Genomic DNA, 24,553 nt, shown 5'->3' with positions numbered 1-24,553 from the left:
GTAAACTAACCTGTGAAACGGGCAGGCTGCGAAGGGAGGACTTGGCAGGCTCGGCGCGGCAGTCCCACGACGACGGCACGAACTCCACCTCGTCGCCCTCCGAGCCCGAGCCGGAGCCCGAGCCCGAGGCGCTGCCCGAGCCCGGCGCCGCGCGGCCCGCGGACCCGTTCGAGCCGCGCTGTCGAAACGTCCACACAGTTGTAATGTTGAAATGAACCCTTAGCACCTGTACGATCCCACTAACCCGGGGTTAAACGGTTTAACCGTTAAACCAGGGTCAAATTGTACTGAGTGGTAACCATGGTAACTCCAGGTCTTACCGGTTAACCCCGGGATAGATAATGGTGCAAGTGCCCCTTAACCTTTTGAGTTCCATGAGCCGTTCCAAAGACGACCTTGAATTTTAAATTTGGAATTAAATTTTGACTGTCACTGCTAAGTTGCTAACCAGATAGAGTCTGTGCGGAAAGAGAAGAGTCGTGGCAGAAACGGGAACTAACATTTTAAATTTTATATGGCAATCAAACCTTTGACACCTGTCTTGTAAAAAGTAAACAAACTTCTGTCATTGTATATTTTTATTAACAAAAACCGCAAGTTTTATGTATATAATATTTTCAAAACACGATAAAACCGTACATAAAACCACAAGGAAAATTATATTTAACATTGTTTGGTTTTGTCAGCGGGAAGAAAACGGCTAAAAGCCGACTATCGACTTACAAAAAGTCGCGGAACGTGTTTTCGCTATTCGCGGGTATTGATGTTGTATTTAATATTAAATAATTACCTATTTAATAAGCCCCCTAAGTAACTTGTCTCCGGTACATAATCGGTAAGTATATTCATTCAAAATATATTAATTTTCATAAATATGCAGGTCATTCATGATCTTTAAAATAACTGACAAATAGTCTTGATACTTGCTATCTTATGCATATTTATATGTAATTTCTTTTTCAGGATTGTGTAAAAGTACCTACGGTATCTCGAATAAAAGACCGCTAAGTAGGTGATATGCAAGAATTCGTAATCTACGTGCCGGATTCAAGCACATCCAGTTCAGATGAAGATAGTTCTATGAGTATCCCTGGCTGGTTGTTGTTCTGAAGCTAACTCAAACATAAGTGACATTGAATATTTTAATTCAGACTTCGATTACAAAGAATAAAACTTTTTCTAATAAAATATATAAATTTTCTTTATTTGTAGGTTCTGTTAGTTAGGAAATTATATTTCATATTTAGCAGTGACTTTTCGGCGAAGTAAAATATCGTGAGATGAGAGAACCGGACATATCCCAATAAGGCCTACCTACTTATGCACTATTTTTATTCATATTTATTATTAATAATGTACACATACCTTACAAGTCAAGTTTACAATGGGTGAAATATATCCCAGATAAAATTACAGCTAGTTCTATTGCCCAATTTCTACCCGATCTACCCGGTTTTAATAACTGTTGGACTGCACAGATTAGGCATTACATAAATGAGACTCTATCTCGTTTGGTACTAAAATTACAGTTGTATTGGGTAGATTCTTAACTAGTTTTAGCAGTTTTGTCAATCGCACTGTCACTTTTTAGTATCTGAGACATAAAAACAAGTGTGGTTTAAAAATAAAACTAGTGCCTGCGGTAAATCAGAGGATTGAGTTGACGAGCCGACACCACCACCAGGCTCCGTTTAGTAAGCCGTGGTAAAAAACCGGAACAAAAGGGATTCAAGTATCATGACCTTTAGTGTCGTACTATAATCACGTGACCAGTGTTGTCAGCATAGCAAAAACCATAAAATAGCACTGGCGCGCCCTCAAATCCCACGACTCTTCTCTTTCCGCACAGACTCTATCTAACTCAATGGGGTTAATTCAAGATAAAGGCATTCGGGTACACGGCGACATTTTATGTTGTAAACGAAGAATTCTTCCAATCTAGACAACTAAGAAATGAAAACAGCTTTGGAAAATGCACCTCGATCGAAATCTCCCCAATGGATAACTTTTGCTAAGCAGGAGCATACGCTACACTTTAAATAAATAAATACACAACTCACAGCTTCACAAAGTTACGTTTGATATTTTATTAAGTATCTAATAGAGGAAGGAGAATTGCGTTAATAATAATACAACTATACAAATATATTAGTATATATTATAGGGTAGTATATACTTATATAAACACTTACATGGTCGAATTGCGTGGTTGGAACGACGGAGGTCTCTTGCCCGTCGCCGCCCTAGCACGCACACATACACAATATTATTCACACGCATGCAAACCACAACCCGTATATTATGGCGTTATTCTACGTGGACAGTTGTCAATATATTTAATAGATCTCGTGAATTACGAACTTACTAAATTGTAAAATAACAGGCATATTCATGGGGACACAAATCTTACAAGTTCTTGTTTATTTATATTTATGTATTCAGCGAATAGTTGTTATACATTCGATTTTAAATCTAAACACAAACAAAATAAAGATGATAGTAAAATACTCGCCGATTATGATTCATTCTTATAATATAGATTTTATCATAACCGTCATAAGATAGAAAATCGGATGATTTGCAGCGAAAAGTAAAATTGTGAAATCATTATATTGACTAACTGTCCATATATGTAAATATATAATCAATAATAATGGGTATAAGGACTATAAGGTAAACCAAAAAATTGTTGTGATGTTCCTTCTCTGTAGAAGTTGTGTTTTAACCCCCTTATTCATAAAACTTTACGGACCTAATTTAGTTTATTTATGTTTTGTCCCTTTTTTACAAATACTTAAGTCAAAATGACAGATAAAGACAAACGATTATTAGCCAATTGAGGTTTGTAGTGCATTTATAAATAAGGGGGTAAGTGATTACAAGCACACTGATAAAGTAAAACATTTTCACTTTAACCTCCTCAGACTAAAAATGTACATTACAATGTACATATTCGTGCAACCAAATTTGAACCTTTCATGAACCAAATAAAGTAGCATTTCTTTTGTTTCATTACATTTCAAAACAAGCGAAATTCGTTCTAATTTACTTATAAGTTAAGGTTGAAATTAAAAAAATTAAAACTTTATTTGGTGGGTCTTAGGAGGATAAACTAAATCTTAGTATAGTACTAGGGAAGTCATATAAAGCATGGGATTGTCAGTCGTTATTTATATATAGACTAGCTACCCGCCCCGGCTTCGCACGGGTTAACAAATTGTACACCTAAACCTTCCTCAAGAATCACTCTATTGATAGGTGAAAACCGCATGAAAATCCGTTCAGTAGTTTTTGAGTTTATCGCGAACATACAAACACACGAACATACAAACAACCAGACACGGCGGAGGACTGTGTTTTATAAAATGTAGTGATACTACATAATGTTGCTATGTAAATCTTATTACTAATATGTATATAGAAGAAATTGTTTATCACTTAGGTACTCGAATAGAGATAGTAATCATAAAAGTTAATTAAAGTTGTATCTTTAAATTATCAGTAGATGAGTAAAAATTACTCAAATATAAGTATGTTATTTTATGACACGTAAGTAGATTCGATTAAAGTTGTTTAGCCATAAAGGTATTATTTACGGATAAAATACGTAAAAAAAAAAAACTCACACACAAAAGACACCACACTACAAGTCCCAAAACACACACTCACCTTCCAAATAAATTCGCCACTCGACGAATTGCTGGAGTGCGAGTCGGTGTCGCTGTCCCACTCCTTCTCGTCGCCGGGCTTGTTGCCGTCTCCCTCTGGCGTGGGCTCCGTCGGTGAGTCTTCCGTGAACGATGTACTCATGATCTCGGAAGCTGGTCCTGTGATTTTTTTTTAATTTAGTGCTAATATGTGTCGAAGTTAGTCAAAGGTCCCACTTTGCCGCTTACTTGGCTTTGTTTTTTTATAACATCATCACCTACAAGAAATAATAAAAAAACCGAACAAGTGCGAGTCAGACTCGCCCACCGAGTGTTCCGTACTTTTTAGCGGCAACAGACATACATCATCTGAGTAAATTTCAACTGTCTAGCTAATACGGTTCATTACATACAGCCTGGTTACAGACAGACAGACAGTGGAGTCATAGTAATAGGGTCCTGTTTTTACCCTACCCCAGGCGTGGCTCACTCCGCGATTTCGTCGCTTTGCTACAGGTAGCTAAAACTCCATCCGTACGACCCCAATTTTGGGGTTTGCCATAAGTCGCGCGTGGCGCTGTCGCCACCTAGCGGCCATATATATGCTGATCGTGACAGACGCGTTTTGTTAGAGAGTGAGTCTTCTGTACCTAGTACTATTATTTATTCTGTGTACGGTGGGTACGGAAACTACTAAAAAGTGGAGTTACTAGGAATTGGTTTAAGTGAAAAAAATCTTACCTGTAAATCGAATATCACTCAGGATCGGCAGGTAAACGTCAAGCTGACAGAACTTCTTCTCGTTCTGTAAAAAATCCTCTGTCACAGCCACCATTTTCTCTTCCACTCCGTTCACTTGTTCAGGCACAAGTTTCACCGGGCTATCTTTTAAAGGGAGCGTTTTATCTTCTTCAGAATTTTCTAGGATTTCATCATCGGGCTTGGTCTCTTTGCAGTCCCCGTCATCGACATTGCTCTCGAGAAGTTCCTCAAAAGATTCGCTTATAAAGTTGACTGTTGCAAATTTCTCGCTATTGCCATTGCACTTTATCTCATAAGCGTTATTGACTTTTGAAACTGTGCCATTTGGGATGTCTCTAAGAGATGTTGACACATTATTTATAGTTTGTTCTATATGCTTTGTTTCTTCAGTTTTTGTTTCGGGTGATTTGACTTCAGTTTGATCCATATCATGACTTTCATCATTTGTTCCATTTATTGTTATTTCTTTGGAATTGTCACTGTTGCTCTCTTTTAGTGCGCCATCTATTTGTTTCCTGCTCGTGTGAGAGTCGTATGTATGATTCAATTCGACTATATGAGAATCAAACGTCCTATTAGGACTGTCCTTTTCTTTGGAAATTTCAGCGATAATAATCGAATGAGGTTGCTCCGTCTCATCCTCCTCTAAGTCTGTAATTATAACTGTATTCTTACCTACGTGAGATTCTTTAAAATTCGTAATACTAGGCGGACTTAAAACTAGAGTTCTCGGTTGACTAGGCCTGGTCAAGTCTTCTGTAGGAGCTTCTTTCTCGTGGGAAAGGTCCTGAGGGCGTGTTTTCAATGAGTTTTCGAATCGGTCGAAGTCGCCTGAACCGTTTTGACTAGAGTGCAAGCGCGAGGTTTCCTGGGGTTTAGAAGTAGCCGCGTGCATGAACTCGATGAAAGACGGCGTCGCCTCCGATCCAAGTCGGCTCTCCTCGGATACCTCGGACTCGTAAGGGAAGGTATGTACATCTGTCTCTTGTTGCCGCAGCTCCGCTGACAGCATAAAAGACTGGTAGTTGGGTACAATGTTGGGTAGATTTTCTGGCGTCCTCATATCTAGTGCCAAAGTCGAAGGCGTGCTCTCTTCCGAAGGAATCTCCGTAAGAGGAGTGCTCGTCACACCGGCCCCCATATCGTAGTTGCAGTGCGGGCTGTCGTGGGTTTCATCACGTTTCGGGCTCTCGTTGTTTAATAAATGATCTTCTAGGCAAGTTATTTCAACGCTGTCCATTTTTTTGACACAAGGTTCACTTTTTAATTTCGGGCTATCGATTACTTCCTCGCGTTCTTTGGGTGCCGGAGTGGAGATATCGACATTGACATCTATGGGGGAGCGTCGAACTAGCTCCGGTTGGGGTAACATCCAAGCATTATCGGCAGACAAGATTTCAGTTGTGCAGTTAGAGTACGGCCCTGTCATCGTCCCGTACGCTAAATCCTTCGTTTTTGAGCCCTCAGACTTGGTCGGCGAGGCTCTCGCTTTCGTATACGTATGGTTGTCATTATCGTTCGCTGTGATGGAGTCGGGTGAGAACCGATCGTCGTCCGACTTGCTGTCGTGGACGATGTAGGTGGATATGTGGCTGACCTCTTTATCATCGTCGAGGGTGAGCGTGTCGCTTTCGCTGTCGTCTTTTTCGGCATCAAAGTCTGGAGGGAGATCTTGATCGGAGGCTATGTCATCGAAAGCCTCTTCTACGTTATATAGCGTGTCGTTGGAACACCAGGAATCGATGCTGGTAGCTTTAGAGAGCGTTTCTGAAGGTTTGATGTCGGTCGGTTGCGTGGTCTTGGACAGTGTGGAGACGCCCGTGACGGCGGTGGCAGAGGAGTCGGTGGTGGGGCTGAGCACGAAAGGGGAGACCTGGGAGATGCGCTCGCAGGGGCCCTCGTCCACGGTGAACGTTCGGTCGTCTATTCCGGTTTTCGCGGGACTGGCGTTTAGACTATCGGCACTCATTGTTATCCTGGAAACAATATAAATAAATAAATATTTCAAAATTGTATTAAAACATGGATTGGTAGTTTTTAGGGATACTCACTCCCTGCTACTAGTCTGAGGTTGGGTGCAGGATTGCCGGCCGGGCAGCGTGTAGGTGTCTTGGCCTGTCGGCGGCTCCGTCGGTTCCTCCGTAGAATTGTTGCATGGAGAAGGATAGCTTTCTGAGGATTCCGTGCGGAGAGACGCGTTCCCTGTAACATTAAAGCAAGTTATATGTGCTGTCCTAATAACTTTTAGTACAAATCTTTTAAGATATAATAATCTTTATGAGCACTATTTTAACAAGCCTCAGCTCAGTGACTACCAACCGTATTTGAACAATGAGATACGTCAAATACTACATATTGAAACGATATAGATTGGATATGTCAACGTCAAAAAAGTGTCAAAAGTGACGTTTTTGTTTGAAGAAACGTGATTGTTCGAATACGGCTGTCCGTTGTTGTATAGAAAGTTCTTATGGTCACCTTCAGTCGTTAACATCAGAGCATCTTAATCGCACCATAACATGGCATTATCACCTAAGTTACTTAGGTATTTTAAATTTCAGTCGTGATAGATAAGTTGTTATTAAAATATAATTAAAACATTCGGAAACGCCGTATTTCATAGCTCTAGGCCAGTGGTCGGCAACCAGCGGCCCGCGGGCCGCATGCGCCTCCCTGGTTATTTTGTACGTAATATTGACAAATGACAATGTCTGATAAAGTCATAAATATTAACAAAGTGCGGCCCGCGTTCACTTCGTTAACTGCTATGTGGCCCTAGGCTGCTAAAAGGTTGTCGACCGCTGCTCTAGGCATTCGCTGTAGTGGCGCAGCCGGTAGGATGCCGGCGAATTACATAGCACATTCTTCTCTCTCACTAAGGGCCACCTGCACCATCCCACTAACCCGAGGTTAAGCGATTAAACCGTTAAACCACTGTCAAAATGTACTGGTAACCATGGTACTTCCAAGATTAACCGATGAATCCCGGTTGAATGGTGCAATTGGCTAAGTATTCATCAGCTTACACAGCACGTCGTTCTCGTAGGCGGAGAGCTGCGGGCCGGTCTCCTCGGCGATGGGGCTGAGCGCGCCCGGGTAGCTCACCACCAGCTCGGGCGGCGGCGGCAGCTCCGACCAAGACCCGCTGGAGCTCTCGCTCTCGCACGAGGGCTCTATCGCTGCCACCTGCGAGTAGACAAGGACGGCTATAGCAAATTCTCTTAAGCTCGGTTTTCCTAGAATAGCGGTGCCGTCATATAGCGGCCGTTTTCATACTAAATAATACGGCTAAATATGGATGTCATAGTATTTATATGGAGACGGCCGCTATATGACGGCACCACCGCTTTCCGAGGAAACCAGAGCTTTAATCAAAACATAGTTGTGTATCCAATGGTGAAGCCAGAGATCAATTAACATTTTCACATTCAGACCTACTTAAGCTGAAATCAGGTACGTTGCTAAAGATGTCCCGAATTAAGATCATCCACCACTTTGACCACTGAGATGTTAACCACTTTGGATACTTCTGTCTAATTTTCACATTATTCAGAATCGTACCGGGGTATGTCTGAGCTCGCGGTATGAATGAGGTAAATTGTGAATATTAATGTTAAAGTATAAAAACACATCGTAATAGAATCCGTACAAATTCAATTGGAGAAATAACCTCGGGTTAGCCATAAAAAGGTTAAAACGTACCTGTGCAAGAGGCAGCTTCAGTTCCAGCTCGTTCCTCAACGCGTTGACGCAGTCTTCATCCAGCGTGAACATCTCCCGTATATCATCAATGTTCCCCCCGTTCCCCGCTAGAAACGTCTCCGGCGCCGATTCCTCCTCCCTCACCAGATCATTCTGCACTAAACCTTCCACAGTCAACGGCCCGGAGTATTCAATATTTAAATTATTTTCGTTCTCGGCCATAGCCAATTTCGAAGTGATTTGAAGCTCTATTTGATTCAACTCGATTTCTTTATGCAGTGAACTTAAACCGGAATCTGACTCCACGGGAGCGGGCTCCGTTGCTGGGTTGAAATCTATATCTACTAGATATTTCTGCTGAGATGTAGATGCTAGAAAGTAACCAGGAGAGTTGGGAGGCGTTGACGGTGAAACTTTTTTCTCAGCAACAGACTGATCAGTGACGTCACTGGCGTCGGTCTTCGAGTCTGTATCATCCTTGGGATCACTGATAATATCCAGGAAATTATCATCGTTCACTATATCCGGCACTTCATTCAAAAAGTTACCATCGCGGAGTGGCGACGGAGTTTCGAGATTCATTTCGCTGAAATTTGAAGAGAAGAACATCTCTTCTTTCGGGATGTCGCCTAGATCTTCACCCGATTTAACGCCTTTAAAAAGTTCCATGGTGCAGTTCTCAAAAGGGCCTAGGACTACTGAGCTGTTTTCATCGTAGGTGTCAGTTGGGTGACTTTTGGTCGGAGAATCAAAAGGGCTTAGAAAATCTGGGACACATTGTTGTTCCAATTTTGTTAGCGTTACTCCGGGTCCATAGTTGGGGACTTTTGTTTCTGATAATACGTCAGACTTTTCTTCTGTTGAGTTTGGAGCATCATCCACTGAGCTTTTAGGTGTACTTGAACATAGAGGATCCTTCTCGTCCACTTGGCTGCTAAGTTGCCTTTCCGCGTGTAAAAACTCATCCACATCCCTCACAACAGTAGGCAGGTCTAAGTACTCTGTGGATTCCAACTTGACTAGTGAACAGCTATCATTTCCAGGAGTCTCTAAGCAAGAGTTAATGACATCTTTAACGTTATCATCCATAGGGTTTTGTTCTACAATTTCAGTTTTCGCACTATCTGTCAGATCCATATAAGCTGTGCTGTCATCTGATGGTACACGCTCATTTTCAACAGCAGTAGTATTAGACTCGGGAATAGCATTTTGTTCTACAATATTGTCTTTTGCAATTGTTTCTTCTGCAACCACTGCAATTAATTCAGCTTCATTCTGACTTGGTACCTTAGATGTTGGTTTCAAAGTGTCATCAGCGCATAAACTTTCTGTTACTCCTTTTTCAGAATCAAGAAATTTATTTATCACAGTTTCCATGTTAACTTTCGGTTCCACAATTTCTTGTACTGGCTCATCTAGTAAAATGTCTACAGGACTTTCGGATACAATTTTAGATTCTTCTTTCAGTGTGTCTTTAATGAGAAAAGTACTTTGTGAAGAATCTGCACTTGCTGTCGATTCAAGATCAAGTGATATCTGAGGGACCACTGATTGTGATTCAATTTGCGTATTAGTATTTTCCATATCACAATGCACCTGTTTATCAATCGGTTGATCTATGGAGTGCGTAACATCCCGTACAACATCCGGAAGAGATTCGATTTCAGGGGCTTTCGTTTCACATTCTCGTAAATAAGCGTCAGAAGTGGTTGTCACTTTTAAATTATTCTCGTGAAAAAAATCCAGTGATTCTACTTTTAGCATAACTTTAGGTACTTCTTGCATGGCATCTAGCAAGATTTCTTTTGTAATATTATCTAGATTGCTGGATGAAGGTATTTTTACCTCCTCTTTTAAAAAATTATGTTGACCATCTTCTTGTGAGGATGTTTGTTTTTGTAATATTTCTTGCCCAGCTCTAGTATCATGAGTAATATTATCTGCAGTAGAGTTATTTAAGGATTTTATTTCAGTGTTAAGAAATATTTCCACTGTTTCGCTTTTAGGAATATTCAATGGTTCAGGTACTAATGTTTTAGCTCGAGCAGTTTCAATACAATTCAAAGCAGCTGTCTCAGCTTCTTTAATTATTTTGTCAATAAATTCCTCAGGAAGTTTATCTATTGAGAGTTGTTTGTCTTCTTGTGCTTCCGAGAAAATCAAAGTAGGTGTAGTAACATTAATTGGAGCATTTGTCACCACAACTTCTTTTTCTACCAATGTCACAAGTTCTTCCTCTGTGTTTTTAGAAACATCTGTTTCAGTAATTGACTTAAGATCTACTTCTACATCGCCTTTATTATGACTTCCAGTTAAAAAGCTCTCAATAACTGGAACGGCGGATATAATTTGTACTGATTCAGGCACATCTGATTCCTCTTTTTCTTCATAAGTTGGTAAAGGCGAATCGCCTTGTTGACTTTCTTCTAACCTATGAGGAGATTCAAACGCTATTTGACTAACATTGTCTAAGTTTTCTACTTTTACAGACGAAGTTTCTTCCAGGGCTATCATATCAAATGGGGTTATTTTACTATCGGTTGTACTTTCTGCAGGTGAAATGAGATCATTATTTATTTCTTTTTGATTATTTATGCTAGTCGTTTCGAGTCGTAGGTCAGTCGCATGTTTTTCTTCTAGTGGGGCATTTGGTAACAGATCTGCAGCCTTATCATTTTTAACTACCTCAGGGAATACCGGCAAGATCTCTTTATCTTCTACATTCACTGGCACATTTTGTTCTAAAGTTGGAACAGTCTTAATTATTACTTCTTCCGCGTTATTACAAACTGGGTAATTATCGCTAACTTCACTTATTGACTTAGCTTGCACTGTTTCCTTATCATGCAATATATCAGTTAACTTATTATCACTCGGGGTTTGGCAGTCTTCACTCACATTCACATTCTTATCTTCATTAACACTATGCATTGGCGTTATACATAAATCAGTTTTTACACTATCACTATTATCTACTTCACTTTCTTTTGGCAATACTGCTTCAACTTGTACATCCTCAGATATTTCAATTGCATGCAGTTTATTTTGTAAATCAGCATTCGATTTTTCAAACGGTAACTCCATATCTTTTATAGGCGTATCAGGAGTTAAATTTTCTAAGGTGTGTTGGCTGATGGTATCACTATGCCGCTCGAAGGAGTGACTGAGCGTGCCTATTGTATCTCTATCTTCATCCTCATCCTGTTTCTTATCGGGCGATTTGTCTTCAAGTCCGACTTCCAAAAGATTCTGGAAGTTTGTAATGCCAGGCGATTTAACCATACTAGATTGCATCGGGTAATCTTTTTTACAGTCTAAGCTCAAATTGTCCCTCGATGGACTCGCCTGGTGGCTCGACTCCGAGCTGGACGTCTTTTCCGAATTGAGAATATTATCGAGATTCTTTATGACGTCGCTGACATCTTTGTAGTAGCTGACGTCGTCCTGGCTGCCGGCGATGATCTCCTTGAGCCACGGGTCGACGGAGGCGTCCGAGCGATCGTCGTCGCGGTCCTCGATAGTGTTGGCCTGGTGGCACTCGAGGACGGCCTGCTCGTTATGTGTGAGATAAATGTTGCGGACGTCCTCGAGCGAGCCGTGGAGGTTTGTGAGGCTCTCGGACTTGATCTGCACGGACAGCGGGTCTTTATCCGACATGATGCTGCTGGACCTGGAGACGGCGGTGTCCATGTCGACGCTGAGGCAGTGGGCGGATGACTCCTCGGAGCCGGTGAAGTGTGAGGTGACGGAGGTGGAGGGGGCGTGCACGAGGGCGCGGTGCTCGTCCAGCTTGGGGATGGTGTTGGGCTTGAGGCGCTGCCAGCGCTCCTCGAAGTCAGAGCTGCCGTAGCCGTCGTCACGGGTTTCGCTGCAGCGCATGTGCGTAGAGTGGAGGTGCTCGAGAAGCGCCTGCACCTGGGCGGCGCCGGGCCGAGAGTCAGGGTTCTCGTGCCAGCATAGCTGCATCACTTGGTGTCTGTGGGGAAATACGTGTCGTTGTTTTAAATCGGATCTTCTACTGCAATATGGCTATAATGTCTCGCTAAGCGGATATTTACGGCTAGGGGTAACTTACAGATGTTCCCGGTAGGGGCAGTCGGGCTGCGCGGGCGGCGGCGCGGCGGCCCAGGAGCAGATGTCGCGCAGCACGTAGCCCAGGGACGACACGTCGCCGGCCTGCGACTGCAATCACCATTTGTTCAGTTAACTATAAAACTAAGTATGAACGATTATTTAATAATACCAAAACTAGTGCTTTTTTGACACGGCCCTTTTTAAAAAAGCACTAGTCTGTCACTTGCACATACATCATCTCCTCGCAACCTTCCGTATGAATACAAACTGGAGACTAAGCAGAATACTAAATAAAGCAGTCTGTACTCTGTAACGGTCGTTGATGTATCTCCTGACATGGCGCAGTTTGTAGGATCGGGTCAGTGGCATCTTTCAACTGCATCATAACACCAAGTTTATTTTAGCAGTATATTATTGCACTTTCGTCGAAATTACCCGGAACCTATCAGCTCAGTTAGAAACAGGGGCCAGGTTTAATTTAAATACTAATCATCCATAGACAGAACAGATACAGATACTTTACAAATATTCGAAGTGAGGCTAATTACAAGAATTTAACCTTTTGGACGCCAATGACCGATATATCCGCACCACAGGTGCAACGCTAAAGACTGATTAATCGGTCACAGACCATAGAGCAACATAGACCTACATGCATATGCATAAAGTTCAATTTCAGTTTTGACACTTCGGTGACGTGGCGTCCAGGTGACTGCTTTTGTGTTTGACACGGCGTCGAAAAGGTTAAAAACTATAAGTCACTTAGTCTTTTGTCGATGTGATTTAGTTGTTTTATTTACTATGCATTATTTACCATGTGCTGATTATTGTCCACATGCGGCCGCGGGTCCAAGCCATAATGGCCCAGCACGGCGCGCGCCGCCTCCTCTGAACCACGAATCAGAACGTTCTGCGTGCACAGCTCACTGCAAAGCACATTTAGATGATACTGTAATAAAGCTAGAAATATACAAGAATGACAAGATTTTGTATTAGTATTCGTAAAGAAACTCAAAATCTCATTTCAACTTTATCAGCGCGCTACTTGAACGTCTTACAACAGAATCTGCATATGAAAGTTTAAGGAAAGGTAAGGAAAGTTTGCAAGCTTTTGGAAATTCAATACCTTCGCAAGAAATAAAATAAATCTATTTTGGAAAGAAAATCTGTGAAACGTATCCAAGATCTTCCCGCGTGGATAATTTCAGACAGCGCGATGTATATTGATCACAATTTCTTGAACGATTCTATTGAGTCACTATATATTCAACAGGGATTTGAGCAATTTTTGCCCGATTCTAGACGATTTACCGAATGTGATGACTGATTCATACAAGGATAAATTAATATACATGATAATATATTAAAAATTACAACTTACCCATACGTATATCCCCTAGAGTGAAGGTAGGAGAGAGCGGAAGTGACGTCACACATGAGACGCAACGGGACTCCGCTCTCGTTCAGTGCCGCCATCATTGGACGGTTCGCTGTCAGATAGTTCTGGAGATCCTGGAAAATAAGCACGGTCAAATATAATCAGAGACACCATTCCGTTTCCAGCTACACGGCCGTGTATTGAGATACTTGAACGAATTAGGTAAGTATATGTTCATCGCATACAGTCATGGGGTTATGCGGCAGACATACAAGATTGTGTATAACTTACCGTGGAGCACAGCTCAAATATAAGTATCCAGGGGTCTTCCTGCAGACAGCTGGCCACGAAGGCGAGCACGTTCTCGTGACTCGTGTCGCGGTAGAGGCGCGCTTCGTCAAGAAACCGAGCCTTGTCTTCTAGACTCGCGTTCTGGTTCAGATACAAGATGGGGTATTACTTACTGTGGAGCACAGCTCAAATATAAGTATCCAGGGGTCTTCCTGCAGACAGCTGGCCATGAAAGCGAGCACGTTCTCGTGACTCGCGTCGCGGTAGAGGCGCGCTTCGTCGAGGAACCGAGCCTTGTCTTCTAGACTCGCGTTCTGGTTCAGATACAAGATGGGGGATTACTTACTGTGGAGCACAGCTCAAATATAAGAATCCAGGGGTCTTCCTGCAGACAGCTGGCCACGAAAGCGAGCACGTTCTCGTGACTAACGTCGCGGTAGAGGCGCGCTTCGTCGAGGAACCGAGCCTTGTCTTCTAGACTCGCGTTCTGGTTCAGATACAAGATGGGGGATTACTTACTGTGGAGCACAGCTCAAATATAAGAATCCAGGGGTCTTCCTGAAGACAGCTGGCCACGAAGGCGAGTACGTTCTCGTGACTCGCGTCGCGGTAGAGGCGCGCTTCGTCCAGGAACCGAGCCTTGTCTTCTAGACTCGCGTTCTGGTTCAGATACAAGATGGGGGATTACTTACTGTGGAGCACAGCTCAAATATAAGAATCCAGGGGTCTTCCTGCAGACAGCTGGCCACGAAGGCGAGCACGTTCTCGTGACTCGCGTCGCGGTAGAGGCGCGCTTCGTCCAGGAACCGAGCCTTGTCTTCTAGACTCGCGTTCTGGTTCAGTATTTTGACTGTTACTGTCGTTGTTGTGCCTTCGTCTTCGATTTCGCCTTCCACTACCTGTGATATGTTGGAAATTAATATATTGAATGGACAATTAATTTTATACGCTCGGTTTAATACTTAATCAATGCCTGGTCTCTATGAAATTACCGAAGTGCGAAACTATTGTATACATTATACATATTGTATTAGGTTCTGCGTCGAGATCAATTGCATTTGGACGAAATGGTACGACATAACTGCGATTGCCATGCGTTTCCATTTCAGAGCAGAAAAAAAAAGCAAATTTTTTCAGTGACTACGAAATAAAACTATAATCAAACCGTTTCAAAAACTAACTGGGCAAATGATATAGACATAATTTCTATCTCAAAATCTTTATATTTAATTGCAATTGATTGACTTGAAGAGTGTATTAGACATTTGTATAAGAACGCAATACGAACATAGTTTAAGTGAACATATTTCAACAACATGTTTTGTTGGATTGAGCGGCTTTCCTTAACTGTGTCAAATTATTGGTTCACTTGTGCAAATAACTGTTACTTAATTCCCTCGTGTCAACAGAGGAAAATCGAAACGAATCTTGTTGTGGACTCACCCTGCCGAACCACCCCCGTCCGATCTCGCGTAGATATTGCAATCTATTCCTCGGGAAATCCTCGTCGCCTGAAAAGAAAATATAAACGAGTTTTATCACCACAATAGTGAACTCCTTTGATGACGAGGGTTCCATTAACGCGATCAGAATGGAAATGGACTGTCAATTCATAATACAAAATACGACGGAAACATGGAAAATGTCGATTTTATTCCATTCCTACTCTGACTGCGACAAGATAATTTGGGGTTTATAACGGATCTTTATATACGAATGTAATTTTAGCTCCCCGTTACTGGTATTAGAAATTGATTGCTCAATATGACACTATTGTTACACTACCTAAAAATGTTGTGAAGTTCTTGTCGATTGCATCGGTTACGTCAGATATGTTGCTAATTCTAGCTCATTGGTAGCGGCTCAAACTCCATAGCGGACTCAACCGCTCTTCGTTTTTCCTAACATTGTTGTTAGCGATACTGCCAACGTCACAGTGATATAAAGTTATCTCTATAGTATGGCGCCTTAAGCCAGTTGAGGGTAGATGAAAACATTACACGATCAAATAATGTAGGTTAAAGTCAGGACGTTTAATGATAGAATAGATCTAGGCGGTTTTGTATTTGGTTGGTTAATCAATAAATGTTATAACTACCCGAAAATGTACAAATTATTTGTTTATTTTACTTTAAATACCTACAGATACAGAGTATAGACTAATGTCTATATGGTAGTTAACTCACCGAACCAATCCACGCATCTCTCCAACGGATCAGCGACCCTGATGCCCGTGGGCAACGGCTCAAACTCGACAACAGACTCGCGGCTGACTCTGTTCCGCTCCTCGTTCTCGCTAACAATGTATGCTGTCGCATTGTTGTTGGCGATGTTCTGCATCTCCCGCAGCGATATGGGGCCATTGTTGTTGTCCTCGCTGATGTTGTTGTTGGCGGGCTCTGAGAAGCCGGAGTCGGGCGGGTGCGAGCGCCGCTCGTGCAGGTGTGTGGCGCTGGCAGTGAACAGCTGGTGGAAAATAAGTTATTAGTGAACGCTGTAGCATAAGGAGAAAGAACTGGCAACAACGCATGTTGTATTTCTGTAATTCAGAATCACTTTAATGTCTCAAGCATAAATACTCCATATGGCTTAAGTACTTTGAAACTAATTTAAGTAAATAGGCGAGCGACAAGGGCTCTTTTGTAACTTTTAAAAATTTTCATCCTTCAATAAAGACACTTGGGCAACTATTTAATAATCTTTGACTTGGAGGGAAATAAACTATCTATGTAAGGCATAAAAATAACAGTTAACTTTAAAGTTCGAGAAACCAATGGAAAACATGACAGTTGACATGCTAATTCGCACGCCTGTCTCCTAAGAGGCGAGTCACGTCGAAGTGCATTCCAGTAGTTTGTGGTATCGAAAACTTTCCGTACATACGTGTTAGTCAAAAGTATGAAAGTACAAACAAAAACGAGAGAAAAAAGTTACTCGGACACAAAACATAGGTCGATCCACATAAGTAGATTTAGTTTACATAGTACACAAAACCTCACGTGATTAGGACGAATGATTATTAAAACCACGAAACTAAAATTAACTTCAATACATAAGTAGATAACAGGCAAAGTATCTAAATTAAACAATGGATCGCGTGTTGAATTAAATAAGGTACGGGCTACTAGCAAGGTGGAGTCAGCAAAAACTAAACGGGCGCTTATGAAAGATTTACGAGTTCGTCGGCTCTAATGAATTAAGGATTTCGCTTGAAAAGAATCAATGGGATTAAGGTCAAGCGTTTACAGTAGAGATGCCCCGAATAGTAGTTTTGGTCGAACACCGAATATTCGGCCCCTCTCTCGGCCGAAGCGCCGAACATTTTTAAATAAATAAGTAAATTTATAAGAGCCAACAGGAGTGGTCATTTTGTGTACTATACAAACGTACTCGACTGTTTCCTCCGTGGGTTTTGATGCTAGAGCAATGATTTTTTCAACACAGATTAATATTGTCAATATCTGTGTCGGACCGTTTTGCTTTTATTGATATTTTTGTTTTTAAAGGCACTAGAGCCCTTCAAAAATGGCCAAAATGGCCTCATTAACTATGCCGCAATGAGAGGTGTAGTATTCAAAACTGATGTCAATTAGCCAAAAAAGCAAAACGGTTCGACACAGATAATTTCATAATCATTTAGATTTCCAAATTTGGTTACGATTGGTTAAGTTTTGGAGGAGGAAACAGTCGAGTAAGAAACCTTTTTGAGATTTTTACGCAGGATTTTTCGCATTGTCCTTATCGCACTAGTTTTAGAAGCCGCTTCTGTTAGCGATTAGCGAGACGGGTATATTTACCTAAAATATTTAAAACTCAGCTCCTGTTTCGTCTTAAATAAGTAATAAATATATACCTAGGTTTTGGTTATTTTTATTGTGTAATTTTTCTTTTTAGGTGGGTGCAACAGGTATTCGGCCGAATAGTAGGCAACACTCGGCCGAATAGCGAATATTCGGCAAAATGGCCGAATACCGAATAGTTGCCGAATATTCGTGGCATGTCTAGTTTTCAGACACTACGGCGACCGGCTCAAAGTCACAGGTCACATTAATTCTGACGGTGCCGATAGGTCCATCAATCAGGAAGGCTGAGGCTACCGCAAGTTATATTTTGATAGCCTTTTGAGAGACAAGCGGGAATTATATTTTGCCATACATTGTACTTTCACTAATTAAGAAGATGACAAACATAATTAGTACATAAATTCGCAGCTATAAAGGACCCAGCATGCAGTTGGGCGCTTTTCCATTAATACAAAACACAACTCTCTCAAGTTCATATCTTCTTAAAGCTATTCTGTGAAATGAGATGTAAAGATGTTATATGGCTTGTAACTAAGTTCCTTTTGCAATGAACAGCCAATTAGATATGAAGTTGATGCAGTAAACATATATTATAAATAAGTACGTTGTTTCACCGCAAACCTGCCGGTATGATTGACAAATAGACGAAACCACAGGAAATTTAATAATAAATAAAACGTATTACCCACTGATACCCAACAATACAGTCAGCGGCGGTTAGGAATATATATACATATCAAGAGCCCAATAGTTTGTTGGTTTTCAAAACAAGGCTCGGAAACCGGTTAAATTTCCAAACCGTTATCATGCACTTGGCACAAAAAACTTTTAATTTCGTTTTCGCTTTCACAATCCATAAAGTTCTTGTCATTTTAACCGGTTTAGAACAATAAAAACCGGTTTCTTTCTACGTCGGTGTCTATGTTTTCGTGGCACTGGCACACCACCAGGCCAGCTGGGCATCTCGTCGCTCGTCGAATAAACCGTTTTATTTAGGTTATAAAAAAGTTGGTAAAACGTTCGCGTTCTTATGAAAGTTCGGTGGAAAACAGAAATATACCGGTAAATACCGGTATTTTTATAAACCGGTTCCGAGCCTTGTTTCAAAGTTGTTGTTAACCCCTCGTTTAATATTGTTACCCGAGCAAGCGAAAGATTCCTAAATTTAACCATAGCGTAGCTAGTGGTTCGAAAAGTGGAATCAAGAGCGTTTCGAGGATTTCAAGGCACGAGTTTTAAACATACCATGAAGTTATTTATTAAATCGTCGGGTGACAAGCAAAAGTCACTAAGTACTATCAAAAAATTAAAGTAACAATGCACAATGCACTTTATTACACTTGTAACACGGTTTATTGTCCAATAATTTCAATGGTGTTAGTTAGTGACATTTGCTTGAATGCTTGTCACCCGACGAAATTACATATATAAAATGCCACTACCAACAAAACATAACGAATGAGACAACACAATGAGACGAACACAAAACAACACATGAATTATCTAAATTTAATCTACCTGGTTGTCCGCTCCTTCGTTTTGCTGGAGACAAGAGAAAACAATACATTAATTATGTGCAATTACCAGTGTGTATGTACATTACTTATCATTTACAAAGAAATAATGCGCAGCATTTATACGGTTATGACATACAATAGACACAATATTGCATTAATGAAGATGTATGTACTTTTTACGCGCAAATAACCACTTGGACTTGATTAAGGCTCGAGTGGATATGTTTGCGATGCTACTGGAGTGATTGAGATCCGAGCTTTATATACCTTATTAGATTTGAAGTAAGCCTACAAAAACAAATATTGGCCAGAGCCAGAGCCAATCTATTCTAGAAAATTCAAATTGTGTGCATTTATTGTCCAATTTATTTTACCTTAATAAAAATACATTATAAAGTAAATAAGGCTCCGTTTGTATCTCATGTATAATAAGTGTTCCGTGAACAAAGTTTTGTACGGAACACTAAAAACACAGAGAGAAGAACATCTTATATTGTCAAGCAATTTGAATTGTTTTAACCTTAAAATAACAATTTTAAACATTTCATAAAGGCAATTTTTCAGATTCAAACGAAATTTACCTTTATACTGTGTACGACAATAAAGAGTAAGGCGCGCCTTTTTTGATTGATACTACTATAAATACTACCTCAATCAATGCAACAGTCGATGGCAAAAAAATAATTGTATATTCAAATCAATCTACCGTACTAAACGGAAGCACAGTCAGTCAGCCGCAGTGAGGATGTACCCAGTCTATTTACAAAAAAAAATTCACTGCTAGCTTAGCTCCATCGTAACTTGACCCTCATTCTTAACAAGTTTGCGTAATCGGATATGAGAATTATACTGGTCTGTTTCTGAATATCAACCCCGTTGATTATGCCTCGACTGTGCTTTGACCTTCATTGGAATTCAATTCACGTTCAGACGTTGAATGGTGAAGGAATTCAATGGACGTGAACGGCTAATCTGACAGGCAGACATTTGAATGATCACATTTTGATGTGACTTTGAAGCAGTACATATCGTTTTGCATTACCCGTTCCCATGTATGATCAATTAGATAATTCATCATAAAGATGAGTGCCACATTCAGTGTGCCTAGTGTAAATTTCATTCGATAGCGTAGCGTTCGCATTATGACTATTTCGTATGGGATTTTGAACAGCGCAGCAACTGGGACGTTTTGGCAACTTAATATTCCATACAAAATGACACTAACTTGTTTAACGCAAACGCGTACGTCACGTCACGATATCGAATGAAATTTACACTAGCTGTACAGTCAGCAGCAGAAGTCGCTATACACTCCAGGTGCTCAAAGAGAGGTAAACGTTTAAACTGTCAAAAAGTTGTTGACTGTCATGGTAGTATTTACTTGTGAGCGCTCAACGTGTCACAAATATGTTAACAGTCGCTATTCATTAATTTCTACACTTACAACAAGTCATTGATACCTTAGCTGTCAAAAAACCAATGGTATCTAAGCGGTCAACGTGTCAAATATATCTGAACAATATGGAAAAATAGACTTTAAAGCATACAAGTATGGTCGAATATTGAATAAAAGATAGCCATGCTAATTTCAGGTAAAGCGTTTTGACAATCATCGAAAGCAGTACAGTCTTGTCATCACATACATCTATCTCACGTTTTGCCCTTCAACCATTTGACAGGAGCCTCTCGGTCAACTTACTGCAAACTATTTCTTTTAACAGAATCGTCAAGACGAATGACACATAGCAAAAGCTAACTGAAGCCGAATTTAGAGCCAATTGTCAAGGCACGTCGTGGTCTCAGTAACAGGCGTTTGCTTTTCAAAGCAGAGACCGCGGGTTCAAATCTCAGTCGTACGCACCTAGAGATTACAGCTTTTTGTTTTTTTTTTGATTTCATTTCTATTATTAATTTGTGTCTTCTGGTTTTATGTTAATTTCGCATTAGTTTATATAATTTTTGAAGATAATGTCACATGTAGCGTATGTACGACTTTCTATCAGGACGTTGTAGGTTTGAACCCGCAGTGGGCGTTACTTAGATTACTCCTGTGCGGAATGCCATTTGATATTTACTACTCAAAAATCACGTTTAATGTATGGGAGCCCCACTTAAATCTTTATTTTATTCTGTTTTTAGTATTTCTTGTTACTTATAATAGCGTCAACAGAAATACATCATTTGTGAAAATTTGAACTGTAAAGCTATCACGGTTCCTGAGATACAGCCTGGTGACAGACGGACGGACGGATGTCGATGGACAGACGGACGGACAGCAGAGTCTTAGTAATAGGGTCCCGTTTTACCCTTTGGGTACGGAACCCTAAAAATGCTGGTCTCTTCGAAAACTGACTAAATTAAAAAGGATATGAAAACAATGCATTTTATTAATTTCAGACATCATGTTTCATAGTAACATTTATTGCTTAAGACCTACACAATCAATATCTAAATAGAAATAGTCTTAGTTTTATTTTTCAAAACGTTCGGGGTTCGATTCCCGAGCTGAGTACACATTTTTTTAAATGTATGAATGCAGTTTTTCGTGTTACTAAAATCGATGACATGATTCCTAAGAAGATATCGGTGTATATCGTATAGTATCAGATTTTCCCATACTGGCCGATCTAAATGGGCCACCCTGTATAGTATATTTTACTACAATAAGTGGGCTAAATAAATATATTAACATAGGTATATAATATGATCAACGGTTTGGAAGAACAGCTGCATATGACAGTTAAAATAAAAAAACCGATCATTCTAGTAGAACCTACTTATTTATTGTATAAGTTTGACACTTAACGATAAAATACTTCTTTAAGAAAGGAGGTGTCAATTCGTAGTGCTACAGTATTTATTTTAAAGTTAAACAGATAAAATGTTGATGCTTAGTTACCATTGAAATAACAACTGCTTAGCAAATGGTGGCACCCTGGCTGCTGACGTACGTGATTGGCAGTGCGTGTAGGTATTAATGACAGCAGCTTGAATTTGATTGCTTAGTTACCACTGACTTTTTAACCGTTATTGTCATTGTGATTAAATAAGGGTGTATGTGTTAAAGAAAAACTCAGAAGTTAAGGTATTTGTGACGAACTGAAAGCCTACGTGAAAATGACATCTTAGATGTCCTTATTTTTGTGCCGATTGAAGTGCATATGTTTTCTTGGACACCTTGCCCGCTCAGGTATATCTGCTGCTGACTGTACAGAAAAGTTTAATCACAATTATAGTTCTTAATGTTAAGGTAATTTATTATTGTTTAAATCATGTTCCTCTAGCGCAATCTGCTTCTATCTGTGGTGAAATGAACTGTAACTACCAAAGTTTGCATAGGTGTCATGCGAGCTCGTATTATGTGCATTGCGACGTAGTTTCAGAATTCGGCGAAACTTGCTTGTTGGTTTGTATCACTTCTTTATATAACGAACCGAGCAGCAACCGTAAACTAATTAGTGGTGCAAGCTGTAAATACTAAAGTTTGCATGTGTTTGTCGCTCCGTCGTGTGCATGGCGCTGCAGTTACTGAGTTCGGAGAACTTTCGTTGTAGTACCCTTGTTATTTGTTTTATTACCCCTTTAGGTACTGTTGGTTTCATTGGCTTATTACTTTAGCTTCGTAGTATCATTGATATTTATTGTAGATGATACTATTTCTAGTAATGTTATAAATACGAATACCTCTACTTGGCTTGTTAAGATCTTAGAATAAGTAAAAGCCACTTAATTAAATTTGGAGGAACATCATCCCCTGAGTTGAAATAGCGGGTTATGGGTTCTCACTGTGGGGTTTAGCTGCGACTTGTAGAAGATTTTAAAGTATTAAATTTCTACAATTACAATTCAAGTCATTTAATCAGAATAACACTAGTAAATAATGCTACTTCGTGCACAAGACTAAGAAATTCGCTCGCAAATAGAAAATACTTTCTCCTACTATTTAGTACGCATGACATTACTAGTTCCTTTCCTAATAACTACACACCACATACCAATTTGTAAGATTGCATACATGTTGCCATTAAGACGCACGATAAGGGCCTGCACTACCTTATGTTAGATACATTTGACAATGAGCTTTATTATTTAGTGCCTAAGGTAAAATTTATGGTTTTGTAGCGGTTGTAGCAAGTGCGATAATTAGTGTAATTTGCAGATAGATGAAGCTAGGAAATCAGGTCAGCTAATTTTAAAGAGATAATTTGTGGAATTCACTGCACGCGGGCAAAGAGGAGCGATCCGTTGGTCGCTGGCATCACTGTCCCCCTTATTCATAAACGTTTACTAAAGTTGACAAGCCGATAATAATCGTTTGTCCCTTTCCGACGTATAGGTATGATGGAAAGGGACAAACGATTATTATCGGCTTGTCAACTTTAGTAATCGTTTATGAATAAGGGAGTATTTCTTTATGCTCGATAACTTCGATAAGTATATTTTGTTTAATTTATTTCCAAAAATTGAACGCACTCTAAAGTCCTTGACGATAGATGCGTGTTGAGTTATTTGTGAGCACCTTAGCCGCTCTGATGTATCTGATGGCGACTGTACATTAGTAATGGTGCCATATAACCTACACAATTTTATAGATATTATTTATTGTAATGTGTATACTTAGGAAAGTGACGAGTGATACTGATATTGTATATTTTTTGTAATGTAGTATTAAAATATCACAATCAGTTGAATTCAGTTGTCTAAGGACTTCAGTGGTCACAGCTAAAAACCAATCATGGTCCTTTTGTTTTTAAAATATTTAAGAGCGCCTTCGTAATTATTTTTAGTATAATACCATTTTACTCATACGTGTTTAACTGTCAGAATCAGAAAGGACAAATAATTCTAATATTTGGGTAATGTACATAAATGTACAGCCTGTCTGTGTTTCTAACTAAAGCATGTACCTAATGGAAAAGAATAGAGAATACAAAACACCTGGTAAATATAGATGACCGAAACGTCAGTAGAAAAAAATGGATTGACTAGTTTACTGGATGTTTACATTAATAATTTATGATTTACCGGGTTACTTGCGTACTGTAAGTGTAATCGATTACTTAAACAATTTGTTTCTTTTAATACCATGGTGTAACACAACAATACTATTGCTATGCAACTCCGTGTGAACGGGGACGAACTGAACATAATAGTAGGTAGTATTATGTACTTGTATGGATTTTGTACCAGTACTTGTAGTATAGGTACTCGGCAAGCAACAGAAAGTACAGTCCAGATATAATAATAACAACTCCACGGTCCACGGCCGACTTCGGCCACGGCGACTGCTGTCAACTTCGTTGCTGTCATTGGTGTGCTCGCAAGTGGCTGATGTAGCCGATTTTGTTGGTCAAAGTATAAAGGTAAAACATTGCAGGC

At 40.2% G+C, this 24,553-nt stretch overlaps 1 protein-coding gene across 1 annotated transcript in view; it reads right to left on the bottom strand.

Annotated features, from left to right (window-relative positions):
* Nucleotides 1–24,553, bottom strand: part of LOC134667279 (uncharacterized) — a 92,633-nt gene that overhangs the window by 10,318 nt on the left and 57,762 nt on the right. The window contains exons 3-16 of the mRNA XM_063524618.1: nt 19,176–19,199; nt 16,041–16,320; nt 15,298–15,365; nt 14,547–14,753; nt 13,567–13,697; nt 13,000–13,111; nt 12,187–12,293; nt 8,112–12,087; nt 7,436–7,595; nt 6,461–6,611; nt 4,389–6,385; nt 3,670–3,827; nt 2,193–2,243; nt 11–178 (exon numbers count right to left, since the gene is read on the bottom strand). Coding sequence (XP_063380688.1) covers nt 11–178; nt 2,193–2,243; nt 3,670–3,827; nt 4,389–6,385; nt 6,461–6,611; nt 7,436–7,595; nt 8,112–12,087; nt 12,187–12,293; nt 13,000–13,111; nt 13,567–13,697; nt 14,547–14,753; nt 15,298–15,365; nt 16,041–16,320; nt 19,176–19,199 — 7,590 coding nt within the window. The remainder of the gene's footprint in view (nt 1–10; nt 179–2,192; nt 2,244–3,669; nt 3,828–4,388; nt 6,386–6,460; nt 6,612–7,435; nt 7,596–8,111; nt 12,088–12,186; nt 12,294–12,999; nt 13,112–13,566; nt 13,698–14,546; nt 14,754–15,297; nt 15,366–16,040; nt 16,321–19,175; nt 19,200–24,553) is intronic.

Source organism: Cydia fagiglandana, chromosome 9, assembly GCF_963556715.1.
Source record: "Cydia fagiglandana chromosome 9, ilCydFagi1.1, whole genome shotgun sequence".
Classification (NCBI taxonomy): domain Eukaryota; kingdom Metazoa; phylum Arthropoda; class Insecta; order Lepidoptera; family Tortricidae; genus Cydia; species Cydia fagiglandana.
The sequence above is the reverse complement of the archived record's forward strand: the minus strand, read 5'-3'. Positions and strand labels throughout refer to the sequence as shown.